Source organism: Poecilia formosa, unplaced genomic scaffold (genome assembly GCF_000485575.1).
Source record: "Poecilia formosa unplaced genomic scaffold, Poecilia_formosa-5.1.2 Scaffold72, whole genome shotgun sequence".
Classification (NCBI taxonomy): domain Eukaryota; kingdom Metazoa; phylum Chordata; class Actinopteri; order Cyprinodontiformes; family Poeciliidae; genus Poecilia; species Poecilia formosa.
This window is the reverse complement of record NW_006800011.1, coordinates 2,520,135-2,535,375: the sequence shown is the minus strand read 5'-3', so window position 1 is coordinate 2,535,375 and position 15,241 is coordinate 2,520,135. Positions and strand designations below refer to the sequence as shown.

Here is a 15,241-nt window from a genome sequence, read left to right as displayed (position 1 = left end):
TCAATTATTCATCCATTCATCCATTTTCCTGTCAATCTAATTATCAGTCCATTTATCCATTTGTATATCCTCCTATTTGTTGTTCATCCATAGGTCTGTCCGTCAGTCTGTCATGGTAATTATGTTTGACACAGTGTGACAAACAGATTTTGATTCATCTGATATATTTGTAAAGAGAATCCACACGTTTGCACCCACAGCTGCAGTGCAAAGCATGCATACGCCTGCAGACGCATCATCAGCTGCCTTCACGGTTTGAGGTGTTAGTTTTGTTGCCACCTTCCCTCCTGTTGTTGCCCCTCAGAGTCTCTGCAGCTCTGAGGCAGGAAGTGATGCGAGCTGCGTGGCGCGGCCAGCGGGGCTTCCACCTTGCGCTGCGTGTGAAGTGGCTGCTAAGAGGCTGTGAACAGGGAGCTCTTTGTCGCGCTCTGGACTGAGAGGGAAGACGGGATGTTTGGTGTTTGAACAGCGGTTTTCCCATTTCCTGCAGCCTCTCTCACCGCGTTTGTGTTCAGAAACAGTCAAACCCACAGACGTGCTGCCGTCCGTCCATGACCGGCTTTCGTCTGTTGGTGATCAAATAATGAGCTGTAGAGATTCAGCTAGTCAAAAACAAAACTATTGAAGTTTGGGTCGGGTTTAATCTTTTGTTTATTTTACTCCTTGGTCAAAAGTGTTAATGAGTCTTTTTGACCCAAACTGTCACTTTTAGGTGACAGAAAATGTTATTTTATGGTACAGAAACAAACAAGAACCACCAAAACCGAAGCTGATCATAAACTCCATGCTCCGATCCCAGTGATGTCTAACTGAGCAGGAAGACTTTACATTTTTTAAATGTAGATAACTTACATTTTTGCATTAAAAGACAACAGATGAGTTGGAATATATGACAAATAAAAATGGTGCAGAAAAACAGATTCAACTTTCTTGTGTCTGTCCTTCCTTCCTTTCCTTTTTCATGCCTTTCCTTCCTTCCTTCCTTACGTCTTTGTTCCTTCTGTCCTCTTCTTTTCTCATCTTTCCTTCATTTGTTCTTTCCTTTCCTCCTTTCATCATCCCTCCTTTTCTCATCTATTCTCCATTTGCTCTTTTCCTCACTTTATTCCTTCCTCGTGCATTTTTTTTTCCCTTCCTTCTTTTCTTCCTTCCTTCCTTCCTTCCTTGATCATTTCCTATCTGCCTCAGTAACATTTCATTGTTTTATATTTTAAATTGTGGGAGTTTTAATGTTTTTTTTTGTTTTGCTTTGTTTCTTACAAAACAAAACAAATCTCCATCGCTGAAAGAAACATCCTAGAAAATTAATTTTTCACCATGAACGTTTACAAGTGAAATGTAAAACTTTATCAGATTTAATTGTTTGAAATATTCAAAGTAAGAAGCGATTCAACGATTTCTGGCTGTTTCATCCAGAACAGCACAAGGTTTTCATCAGCGCTGATCCATTTGGGACGCTGTAAATCTCTGCCGGTTGCATTTGGATCTGGCCGGTGTTCGTATTGAACTCTGTGACCGGAGCGATGGAACAACAGGATGAATGCAGAAAACAGCTGACAAACACACACACACACACACCTCTCCACTGGTTTGTTCCCACAGCCATGAGGTTTCCAGTCTGCTGTTTGTTTCTGCAGCGTTGTGACAGAAACACACACATGCAGCAGAGCCGCTCGTTAAAGCTGCGCCTGTTTGCTGCAGCGATGACTTCCTGACCTCCTCTTGAGGAAAAAATGGCGGCTGCCCGAACAGGATGTGGAGCGTTGCGGCGTTTTCAGAGTGTGTGTGTTGCTCCCTGTGTTTCCTGATGATTCCTTGACTTGTTGGCTGTTTTGGACTCTCTCTGTTCCTGTGACTCGTCTTTCTTGCATCGGCTTATGAAAGTAACGTGTCGCTGTGATCCGATCTTTTTGGCTTGTCTTGGTTCATCTGGATTTGGCAAGAAGCTGGGAAAACTGGAAACTGGGAAAATCTCTTCTTCTAAACCAAAATGGAGGAGTTGTTTGCAGGGCATTACATCGCCAGTGCGCACTGGATTGTAAGGACCAACCTAAAGGAGGTCCCCATGATGTCATAAAAACAAGAACAAACACACACACACACTCACACTCTCCATCTGTCATATATGAGTAAAGGTTACAAAGCGACTGACTCATCACCCAGTTGATCTGAGTCTACTCAGTCATTATTTCCTCCTCTTCCTCATCATCATCACCAGCACATTCTTCACCACTTAGCAAACCCAACACTTCTTCTTGGTGAAACTCTGATTGGGTTATTTAAACTCAGATGTTTGAGTTTTTATCTTTGTTTTTGTTTGGCTCTAGGCCTGAGATTAATTGATTGTTACATCAGAGTTTGTACGCAGACTTTAGGACAGGAGGCTGCATTGGCCGAAGCCCAAAGTGAGATTGGGAAAAGTCAGCCAAGGTGTCTCATGTTTGCTGCGTAAGCAAGCAAAGCCCTGACCTTGGCAGCTTTCCTCCCTCTCAAAGTTCGTGTCTTTCTGCCATGTTTGGAGCAGAGATCATCTCTCCAGGGTTTCACGCCTCCAGCATGCTCAGTGTAGCACAAAAAGCTGTGTGACGTTACAGATGAGAGCTTCAGATGACGCCTTAGCTGCAGTCAAACAGACTCTTGGCAGCCATCTTGGCCAAGTACAGAGAGGAAAGTCTGGAAATCGTGAGAAGCTGAGGACAGGTGTAATTTAAAGTTTACGGTTCAAATCTGAGATAATTTACTGGCAGGTTTGTCCTCAAGGTTTCTGTCCTACCCTGAAAATGAGCTTCCACTTTCCATAAAGCATTTTAAATCTGCTGGAACCAGAAGCTAGTCGAAGTGTGTGGTGTGATAAAACTTACAATACATTCCCTATTAAATATGTCACACATTTTTACTTCAATTTGGGTCTGAACTGCTTCTAAAAACAGTCCAACCACTTGTTTTTTTTGGCAAAAAGTTGAGTTTTTTGGTGTCTGGAAAACGAGCAGTTTCAAAAACTTCCCGATTAAATCACATTGTGCTGTTTACCTTGCAACCCCAGCGTAGCTCCAGCACATTTGGTCAGCTGGTTTTATTGTAGTTTGCACTGTACAATGGCTACTGAGGAAAACCAGTGTTTTGATGTTGATTTACCAATAAAATACTTTGTTGGTAAGTGGTGTAGCAAGAAACCACTTGCTGCACTTCAAAAACACGAAACCTTAGGAAGCAATTTTGGTCCAGTTTCTAGTGAAAATATGTTACAAACTAACTTGTTTAAAGTAAATAATTCCTTATTATTGATGAAAAAGTACTTGTTCCATTGGCGGATAAATGTTTATAAAATAGAAAGAAGTCTTGTTATAAGTTAATCTGCCAATTGAACAAGTACATTTTCATCAATGATAAGGAAATATTTACTTAAGACAAGCCTCTATATTTTACTGAAAAGTGACTTTTAAGTTAGTTTTGTCTTATTTCAAATTTTCTAAGATATTCGTTCTAGAAACTAGACCAAAAATACTTGGTAAAATTTTGTCTTTTTGCAGGGATTCTTGTTGGTTGTGCAGGAGGGTCCACTTCTGCTTTTCAAAGATGTACAGTTGTATAGTTGCGTGTTTGTTTGTAGGGATTCTCACGTGTGAGTGTAAACTGGCCAGTAGCAGTTTATTGGGTTTGGTTGAAGTGAACTCTGGTGCGGTTTGAATGCATATGGGAACACCAAGTGGACCAGAAGCGGCTCCAAAAGCAGGAATCGGACTACAGTGCAGAGCATTCTGGGTAAATTCAACCAAAACAAACGCGCAAGTTTAACGCTATTGGGAGAAATGGCTCATTGTCTTTTTCTAAAGACAAAAGAGAAATCCTACAACCGCTTAGTGTCTTCTTTAGAGGTTTTCTTGTTGTTTTCTTCAGTGGTTCTTGGTGCAGCGCCACCACAGGCAAGGAGGGGAACTGGTTTTTCAATTAGTTTGGTTTCTCAGTCCAATGTGAAGCTGAACTGCACCAGCTGAAAATGTAACAAATGTTGCAATAGTCCAGATGGTTTGTCCAAAGTGACAGCTAAGAAGTTTGAGACACTCCCAATCTATTTCAGCTGAGTTTGAGTTTTGAAAAACCTTTTTTGTTCCACTAAACAATTTTGTGCTGCTTTGTGTTGGTTACGAACACAAAGCACATAAAATCAGAATAAAATTCGTTGAAGTTTGTGGTTGTAATATGACTAAATGTGGGAAAGTAGTAGTAATATTAATAGCTTTATCATTAGTTATATTTACCAGAAGCTTTTTGAGGAAGATATTTTCTCCTCTGACCTCAACCCCTCCCACTGGTTTAGTTTCCAGTATTATTATTGGCCGTCTCTCCGGACTGACACCTTTTAAGCATCTTTGCTGACATCTTTAAGCCCGTCCATCTGGGCTGCCCAGAACACAACAATATTGTGATATGTTTCAGTTCGGTTTTTGTTTCTCAGAAGAGTGGAGACACATGTAACAGTTTCTGTCAGGAAGCAGGAAACCTAATTATAGTTTGTGTTTCGGTCCATTCATAGGTCATCATTCAGAGTCAGAATGCCTTCAGTCTGCAGGAGTTTCACCTTTAAATCATGCTTTACGTCAGATTTTCTTTGCTTAGGTTTTGTTTTTACAGTGTGTAGTTTGATTTCTATTTTACAACATTTAATTTCCATTTGGAATCGGTAAAGTGTTTTTCAGTTTAATTTGAATTAAGGAGGCATTCCAGTCACTTAAAATTAATTTTCCACTTCAAAACATTTAATGTTGATGAAGAAACCGCCTTATAGGCGTTTGAACGTTTTTACAGTGCTCTAAAACTGAAGTCATGTGCGAAATTATCTCAAAAAAGATGATCTAATTATTTTAATTCTTAGAATTTATTTAATTTCTGAAAATGTATGTAAATTCTGGGAATTTATTTTAATTTGTTTGTGTTTTTTTTTGTGTGTTTTTGTATTTTTTTTTTATTCTGGAATTATTTATTTATTCATTCATTCTTATTTTAATTTGTAGTATTTATTTATTTTTATTATTTTTACTTCTGGATATTTACTTATGTGTTGACGTATATAATTATTTAGCCATTTATTTTAATTGTAGGTATTTATTTATTTGTCTTTAATTTTGGATATTTATTTTTTTCATTTATCCATTTATTTATTTTAATTCTTATTAATTTATCCATTTTATTTAATTATGGGTTTATATCTCTATAAAAGAACTTGTTTAATTTTAACTCTGGGAATTCTGCTACTTCCTAATAATTATTTGATTCCCCAAAAGGGAGTGAAAATGTGGGTGGCATTAAGAAGACATTTTCCTCTTATTATAAGTGAAATAATCTGTCAGTTCAAGTCAATATTTAGGAATTATGGACTTAAAACAAGCTCTTATATCTTGCTAAAATTTCTTGTAAGTTAGTTTTGTCGTATTTGAAATGTATCATGATATTTGAAACGATACCAAAATTCATAGTAAGATTTTCTGTTTTTGCAGTGAACGGGGTTCCTATGCATGAGAAGTTTGGAAAAGTGGTAATTTTCTAAAATGACCTTTTGAATCCTCTCCAGACATATTACAGCACGTCTCCTTGTTGGATCATTTGGTGTTGATGCTTAAATTTTAAAAATAGCCTCCAGTTTGTTAGATTAGAAGCAGCCAGATTTCCTTAAACATGATGGAAACAGTCTGGTTCTTGTAACCACTGACAACACAACAACCAGCCAGGCGCTGACTCACTCGTTTCCCAAACTGATGAAGTCCAGAGATCTTCTTAATCCGTGCTCATGACTAAAGATGAATTGTACCACTTAAAGGTGTGGTGTACTTCTGCTGGGCACGGGATCAGATTCAGAAGTTTGAACTTTAAAACTGGAAAGTCTGTATCTGGTGAGTAAAAAAAGAAAAAAAAACCCACCAGAGCCAGAATGTTGTGGAAAACTGGCAGCCATTCTCGAACATATGCGTGTCATTCATTGACCTCACATGTGAATCATCTGGCTTTAAAGGTTCTGCTTCTTTCCCGAAGAGTTGGACTCCTGAACTACATGGCTGAAAAACTTATCACGATATAAGCGTTTCACATCAGTCAATATCGATAACCATTTATTAGTTTTAAATATCTGAAGTGCTGTGTAACTTTTCATGTTTTATCCACACTTTTAGCTCCACGCTGTTTGTTTTTAAGCAGTTGCGAGGCGGAACCTTAAACTGCTGCTGCGCCAGTTACTCAGCAGCTTGTTGCTAGGTAACCAAAGAATGACTGAGTTGCTAGGTAACCAACGAACAAGTGGGCTAGTTGATTCATCAACTTTGTTTAGCTAGCTTTAAGAGGTGGAGCAACTAAAGTTTTTCCTCTGCCTACATCCCCCAGAATGCTGTGCAGTTCTGGATCAGAGTATATATGGAATATTCTATCAGATGTATTTTGCTATTGATCACGTGTCTATTGCCATATATATATATATTATTGATTTATTGTCCAGCCCTACTTCTGTGTGATTTAAAATGTTCTGGTTTATTTATTACGTTTGCATCTATTTAGCTCTGTTCAGACGTTCGGTGGATTCTGATGCAGGTTCAAAGGAATCTTGTGTTTGTCATTTTTTTTATTGACCGATCCAATGAGTAACGTCAGGTGGTTCTGTTCGGCTCTGCAGCTGTTTTCTTTGCATGCAGAAAGGAGGCAAGCTGCCTTTTCACTTCCCTCATTCTGCCAGCGGGACTGATGTTTGTCCTGCTGATCAAACCAGATGGCGTCCAGCTTTAGATATAGTCTTTCTGTTTGTTGTGTTTTTAGAAAGAGTTCCCCTCTTTCTGTTAAACTGTCAAAACTGTTGAGTTGCTTTTGATTAATAATAACTGGAACATTTATCAACATATTTTATGTATATTTGCTTGATGATTTTGATTATGACATTTGACAAAATGCAAAGTTTATTCCGTGTTTCATAATTGGTGACTGCATAATGTTCTTATAATGTGAAGAAAAACAAACAAAAAAACATTACGTTATTGCCAAAATCATCTGTTTTATTTGGTTATTTATTTGTTTTAGTGCTTGGGTTGCTTTTTTAGAAGCAGTTGAGACCCCAATGGAAGTACAATAACGTTTGAAATGTAAATTTTGCATAATGGTTCCTTTTTTAAATATCATTTTCTGTTGGTTTTATGTAATATTAAAATTTTCTGAGATCCTGAATGTCAGATTTTTATTATCTAGAAGCCATGGTCATTGAAATTCTCACGCTGTTTGGATAAATGTAACATTTAATAGAAAACAAGCAGCCTGAGAGATGTAGAAATTGATTTAGTAGGGGGATTTAACTTGGTTATATAAATACAATCTTACCTGAAGCAGTCAATGTTTTATATATGTTATGTATTTTTGTTCTTTTTGCATATTTGACCAAATATTGGTCTATTTTCCTGTTTATTTTTGGCTCAGTTGTTTCCCACCTTCAGATAAAATGTCTCTTATCAATATTAAAATGTTTCCCATCTGAATTTGGTGAAAATGACTGTCATTCATTCTCTAATCTGAACGGATGAAAAAGGAGGATTATTTCTCTTGTTTTATTAAAACTCTCTGTGGGAGCAATTACACAGGACCTTCTCTGCCTGTTATGAAATATTAATTGTTCATGTTGGTTTTTCCTGCGGATTTCTGTTTTGCATCTTCCTTCATATGTAGTTATTGTTTAATCTGATTCTATTCACACAAGACTTGAAATCCCACATAAATCACATTGTTGTGGGCATAATTTTAGCCAACCAGAGCGACCCTGATGACCTCATATCTGTGTGTCAAACTTCAGGACAGCGTCTGGAGGAAAAGAGTTGGAGTTCAGTCGATATCCAGATCTTTGAAAGGAATCCTTTGTTGCTGCTTTGTAGCTGGAGTTGTTTTTCTGGTTGGTCTTTTAAAATGAAGGGCAAATTTTCCCTACATTTGTTCTGATTAATTGTTTGAGATTCCCACTTTGGCTCTACAACTTGTTATAAACTTAATGTGGCTCAAGTTTGGACTGATCAAAAGTTATCTATACGTAGATCTCGTGTGATGTCACACTTCCATGAACTTTGTAGCCGACAGCCATCTTGTAACTGTCATTCCTGTTGCTATGGAGTTGCTATGACGACAATAAATAAGCCACAAGCTGAGAACTAGCTCTCGCCTCGTTCTTATCTAACTTATAAACAATTTAAGTACATTACAACTATTACTTGTTTACAATTTTTGAGTACTCTACCCACCTCTTTGTGATACTAAGATAAACATCTGCAATATTTCCTGTAGTTCTTACTGCCAAACTAGCAAAATTAGCTTAGCTAATGTAGTTTTTATCTGCTAGCTTAGACGGACGTGTAGCCTACGTGTTTGTTTGTACATGTACTTACTCTGCCAGGTAAAATAATCAATAACATTGTTGTCGGACACCGCTGACATTATTTTGGGAGGGGACATGACCCTTGTACATTTTCAAAGAACAGTTTTTATATTCCCAAAATAATGCTACGCTACGTTAAATAGATACAGGTCAAGTGCTAGGACCTCTCGGAAAACTGCCGCTCACTTAATTGAGGCTTGGCATAGATATGTGAGATTCTGATGGAAAAACATTTAATTAAACCCTCTTCATCACTTCATCTCATCACCGCTCTACTTCCTCTGCTGTTTCCAGACGGTGGACATACACAAGGAGAAGGTCGCCAGGCGGGAGATCGGGATCCTCACCACCAACAAAAACACAGCGAGGACTCATAAGATCATCGCTCCGACCAACTTGGAGCGGCCCGTCAGGTACATCAGGAAGCCGATTGACTACAATGTTCTGGACGATGTTGGCCACGGGGTGAAGGTGAGCGCTTTCAAGGTTTTCCTTAACTTTACAAACATCTGTGATTTTTTAAAATGTAAGATATCTGCTGGTTCAGGTCTACCACTTCCTTCCTGTTTGTCCCCTTACAGTTTTTTTTTTCAGCTTTTGCTTTCTTGTGAAACATAAATGTCTCAGATCATCCAAAAAATTCCAATATCAAAGACTGAAGTCAACCTGGCCAAATGTGAGCAAGTGAGGAATTATGCCTCTAAAAGATTTTATTCAACACAAGATAACACACTTGGATGTAACGTGGCACTTTGTAAAAATGTAGTGAAGTAGAAAGTACAGATACTGACTGTAAAATGTAGTGGAGTAAAAGTTTTAAAAAAACAAAAATGTGCTGGAATTCCTCTTGGGTTGCTAGGTAACGGGCTAGGCTCAGCTTAGGTTGCTAGGTAACGGGCTAGGCTCAGCTTAGGTTGCTAGGTAACGGAATGTGACTTAGCAATTGGAATGTTTTTGAAATGGCTCATTTTCCAGACTCCAAATAACATTTTTTTAGGAGCTTGAGCTGTTTTTAGAAGCAGTTGATACTCAAATGGAAATACAAAAAACATGCAAAATATTAATTTTGCATATGTCCAATTTAATAAAAAAGAAAAAAAATCATTTGAAACAAAAAAAAAGAAGAAACAAGGGGGATAAAATCTCTCATACCACTATTTCCAAATCTTTACCTCGTTCACACTCTTCTCTCTGTCTCTCTCGTACTTCCTCTTTCATCTCACAAAGCCCCCCCAAACCGCCTGGCCCCCAAGGAAAAGCTTTGCATGTGGGTTGGTGGGAACCAAACGGGGGTGGAGATGAACCGTAAAGAGATTACATCATGCAGCTTTCAGAAAACCGATCTGTTCTCAGAGCTTTGTGAAAGAGGCAATGGAGCCGAATTTACAAGATTTTTCAGAGCACTTAGATCCTCATAATCTTGTTGTGGAGTTGTTTAGATATCAGTCAGCTTGATCTAAAAGGTCGTCAAGAAACTTTTTGATGCAATAAACCTTTCTCTCACTGTCAGGGTCACAAATTTGTCCCAACATAGTGACATAATTCCCGATGTTTCCCCGCGTCTGCCCCGTCTCTGGAGTGTCTTCTGTCCCATCAGTCAGACAATCGATGGCAGCCGTCAAATGGATTTGATTAGCAGCCAGTTTTGAAGTTAATTAATCCAGAAAACCTCTGATCTTTTTGTTTAGCTCTTATAATGGGACGATTCTTGTAGCATAAACTGGATTTTCTCATGTATACGTTTGCAAAAATGCTAGATTTCATCTGTCTGTGCGGGGAAACATGAAAACCAATCCATGTTGCTGCTGTGGTCTTCATGGTTAAACTTCTTCTAATCTGTTTACGTCACCGTCCAAATAGCCAATCAATACCTGATGTCAATACTCTGTATTAGTTTATGTGGGCCTTTCAGTGGCGACATGCTTTACTTACTGCCCAGAATCAATGATCTGGTGAGGGGGCTTTAATTAATGTTTATGGGTAAAATCAAAATATCCGCCTGAGGGTGGATTTTGGCCTAAAAATTGATTTGTTTGACACAAAATCCTGCAATAAGATTCAGAAATAAAATGGGATGAATCGATTATTCTGACGATTAATCGATTAATCGCATAAAAATTGGCACATTCTGCAGATTTTTCATTTAAGCCTTTGTTATAAAATGTTAAAAATGCATTAAAGATACAAATGCATGTCTTATTAAATTATAAAATGAATATTATATTGCCTAAAATGCATCAGTATTTGATTAGTTTGCTTTTCATTGTTTTAAATGTAAAATACATGTATTGTACATTTAGTTTTGATTTGGTTACAGCTTTGACTTTGTTGTTCTTTCACTAAATCGCCTGTTTTAGAGTTAATACACTCAAAGGATGCTAACCATGCTAATATAGCATTCATGCCTAATATACACTTTAAATAGTCAATCCGTTCATTTTACAGCAGCTGAATCACTTCAGTCGGGGCGTTTTGTAAATCCAGGGACATCTGACATCTAATTTTAAAACCCTGACGTCATCCCAGCTGGATTCCTGAATGTCTTGCTGACGAGATTGAAGATAATCTGACATTATGTCACCAACAGAGCGCCTTACAGATGAACACTACTCCTGATCTGATACTTCAAACCAGGGCTGAACGATTAATCAGATTAATCGTGATGAATTTAGTAAATCGAATAATTAAGTGGAGTTATAGATGTTAAAAAGGAAATTTAGCTGAAAGAACATAGTCAGAACTGTGATTAAAACAAAAATGTACAAAGTTATTTTTGCATTTAAGGTTTTATAAATCTTGAATCTATAATTATGTTTTACTCAGAACTCCTCAAGTAGCAGCTTCACCTTCATTTGGTTCAAATGATGCAAAAAATCTCATATTCAGGACCTTTTGATATCCAGTTATTAATGAGTAAATGGAAAAAATAAACAGATTAATGTTTATTTGTAGATTAATGTAGTATTTTCTGTGTAAATTCATCCTTTGCTGCAAATGATCAAGTGTTCACTAAAGGAAAGCTGCACTGTTACCTTTTTAAATAAAATAAAATCTTTATTTTCAGTTACAATTTATTTGAAGGTGTGTGCATAAGACTGACATGACGCTGTCGTAAACATGAAATATTTATGAGTGTCATGAAGTGTTATTTGGTACAAAATGACCCTTTTAAAAATAAGTGTCATTTTTGTAGCCTAATAATGTAATGTTGACACTTTTATTTGACTTTTTAATGCAACGTTTTGTGTAATTTTGCATTAAAAGTGTCATTATTTACCAAATGACACTTCATGATAACAGTGGTAAAAAATTTATAGACTCCTTCATGTTCATAACAGCATTATTTCATATTTATGGCATTGTATTGCCAGTGTTATGCACCCCACTTCAAATTTAAAGTACCTTACTCAAAAAAGGAATTAATTTTTAGGGTTTATTTACATTCTTTAATGTATTTCATATAAAAAGTTTAGTGGTTAAAGTAGAACATCTGCAGAATGCACCCGTTTCTTTGTCCGATTGTCAGAATAATCGATTATGAAAATAATTGTTTGTTGTAGCCCTAAAACATAAACTGAATATGTAAACAGTTGGATTTTTAAAAAGTTTTTCCTGTTTCTTCTCTGTCAGTGACGCCTCAGACCCTTTACCTAGATGCCCTGTTGGCAGACACCGTAGAAATGAGCTGGATTGTTTCTCTTTCTTTTAGCAACATTTAAGCGTTTGCTTTCCTTTAACAATAACAAAGCCCAAACTGCATTATTTAGAGACTCACCGACTCTCCTGCAGCTCTGCTTGATTGCATCTTTTGTCCAAACTCAACATGCCCAAGTCCTCACGAACCTGTTAACGATCACCGAAACATTTCCACACTGATTCAGCAGAGCAGATGCAGCGTTTCCCATTAAGATGAGGCACTGCGGTTTCGGCATTTCCACCATGACCTAGATAGTAAATTGAATCTGTTTGCGAGCTGACGAGAGAGATTAATCTGAATGTGAAATCTGAGTTAAATCATCTGAGTTAAATGGCTTTATTTTTCTGAAAAGAGGCTGATGATGCCACAGTTTTGCTCTGAGTTGGGTCTCTTTATCGCACAGCTTCCTGCAGAGGCCACCAGGGAAGCTGCATTATAGATGAGCCACTTGACTCTGTAGCTTAGCTGCAGCGCTGGCTCGCCTCGATACCAGGATGTGAACTAAAGCTGCCAAAACTGTGACAATTAAACATTATTTTTGGAAATAGAGAATGTAGAAACCCACTGACTCTCATTTTCATTCTGAAGTTTTAGATGTAGATATATTTAGGCCATCACCATGAGTTTTATTTTATTTTATGTTGTGATCTTGTGACAAAACTGTCGGCTCCCATTGCTCAACTTTAAAATTGATCCATCAACAGTGGCATCAATTATTACTTCCAAAAACAACTATGTTGTGTATTGTCTGAATTTCTTGTAGGTATGAGGAAACTTCACACAGAAGTCTGATTGCCGTTGAATTTAATATTTAGCATGAACAATTACGCAAAAAAAAAAATCAGATTGGATCAAAAAATCTGAATTTTGTGAATGGGGATATTTTAAGGAAGAAAATAAAACGGACAAGAAAATCTGGGTTAAATATCATTGATATCATCATTAAAATGTTCAATAATATCTCATCGGCATGTTTTCCCTTTTAAGGAGCTAAAGAATAAAAATGACAAACTTTTGGTGAAGTATTTAACCGTCCAGTTGCTTGAAATGGAAACCGTGACCTTGTATGATCTAGAGTCGAACCTCTCTAGGATCTCCATCTTGCTTGTAGTTTCCACAAGTCTGAACTGGATGAGATCCTCACCACAGAACCGCCATCTTGGTAGGCTAGTGTAGCGCAAGGCATAAATCAACCATGGCTTTGAGACCAAGAAAAAGAAAGTATGTGGAGAGAAACATTTGACTTAATAGTTTATAAGTTAGCTAGAGCTAGTTTTAAGTTGTCATAGCAACCCCTTAGCAACTGTCATGGCAGTTAGTTACGGATACCTACCAAGATGGCTGTTGGCTACAAAGTTCCCGTAAGGGTGACGTCACATGAGAACTATGTATTGGTGTTAAAAATGGCTAACTTTGAATCATTCCATTCTGCAAAAACTTCCTTACAAAATTAGTGCACTCATTAGAACCAATTATATTTTTATTTACAGACCAATAAAACATTTAATCATTTTCATATCAGATCGTCTGCTCACAGGTAAAGTCAGGTTAGCTGAAAACCTTCCGGTTCTGCTTGTAGAACCTCTTGATTAGATGATCTATTTAGATTTCTTTGGATCCTGACTTTAAGGACTTGGAATGGTTCTGGGTTATTGGACCCACTGTGTTTTCCTCTGGTTCCGTAGCATGTAACTGCTCACCCTCCCTAGTGTTGCAAAATGTTGACTTAGTGTAAATAAGAAGGAATTACATGGCTATGTTGACATGCCCTCTTTCTGTCTCTCTGTTTTTGCTCATATTTTCTCCTTCCATGCTAAGTGGCTAAAAGCCAAGGTAAGTGTAGTCTGTTATGTGACCCGTTTTGTTTAGTCCTCTATTTGTTCCCTTTCCCATCAGATCCCTGTAAGTGTGAAGAAATGTTGTTGTTTCCCATGTTAACCAACCTGTAGTCCTTCCTGTGGAAAAACTAAAGCATCCCATAGTACCCACCTTGTCTCTTTACCAACCATGTTGTAATTTAGCTGTAATTTAGGACTTTCCACCATAGCTGTTTCAGTGCTGCGCTTATACTGGCGCTATAAATACAAAGCAATCAGTAGATTTGGTCCAAATTGGTCCAGTTTGCTATGTTTTGGTTGTTGGTCTCCGTAAACCCACCTCCAGTTCACGTTTTAAAACTCATGACCAGTTTCCTGTACATGGCTTGCAAAGCTTTGGTGTGGGTCATTCAAGTTACTTTGTTGCTTAATCCTTCATGGACGATTGATGCTAATTAGCTACATACCTTTTATGTTGTGAATAAACTGTTGTAACACATTGTATCATTGAAACATGGTGGCCATCCACATGGTTTAATTTTGTGATTAGCTTTTGCTAAGGGCCTGGTTGCTATAGCATTTGGTTTTAGCTTCTGCTAATCCCTGTTACTATAAATTTACTCTAGTGTTATAGCATTAGCTTCTGCTAAATACTGTGTTGCTATAGTGTTAGTACAATATTTTAGCATTAGCTTCTGCTGAATGTAGTGCTATAGCATTACTGTAATGTTGTAGTATTAGCTTCTGCTAATAACATGTTGCTGTATAGCATTTTAACATTAGCTTCTGGTGAATCTAGTATTGCTATACCATTTTTAGCATTAGCTTCTGCTGAGTACCTTGTTGCTATAGCAGTTTAACAATAACTTCTGCTAAATATCGAATTGCTCTAGTGCATTAGCATTAGCAGAACCAATATTTATTACTAGCGCATTCAGGTTTGCATAAATAACTTTTTATTTAGCGATAAATAACTCTCAGATGTTGGTTCATACATACTGCATTGACACCACCTGGTGGCCAGAGCATGAACTACACATGGTTCATAGAAACAGAAGTGTGCAATGGAATCTGGTTATAAATTCAATAAATAGTCTTAACCCTAAACTTTGTTGTACAGTAAAAAATGCTTACAAATGTCTGCTACAACTGACTTGGTAGAATAGGCAAAAAGGCAAAAACATAGTAAAAGTTGATTCTAATTTGGGGTTTGAAGATTTTTAGCGACAGCAGGCAACTAAGGAACAGAAATAAGCAGTTGGGGAAATTATAAATTCTGAACATGTATTACGCTGCTGGAATATGCCTGGTTAGTACACAAATAAATGCTCAAATTTG

At 37.3% G+C, this 15,241-nt stretch overlaps 1 protein-coding gene across 13 annotated transcripts in view; it reads left to right on the top strand.

Annotated features, from left to right (window-relative positions):
- Positions 1 to 15,241, top strand: part of abi1a (abl-interactor 1a) — a 48,400-nt gene that overhangs the window by 17,483 nt on the left and 15,676 nt on the right. For 9 of the 13 annotated variants that reach the window (XM_016673234.1, XM_016673237.1, XM_016673235.1 and 6 more), the window contains exons 3-4: positions 8,684 to 8,860; positions 13,905 to 13,919. In XM_016673234.1, the coding sequence (XP_016528720.1) occupies positions 8,684 to 8,860; positions 13,905 to 13,919 (192 nt within the window). The remainder of the gene's footprint in view (positions 1 to 8,683; positions 8,861 to 13,904; positions 13,920 to 15,241) is intronic. The other 4 variants (XM_016673236.1, XM_016673231.1, XM_016673229.1 and 1 more) reach the window with 1 other exon arrangement.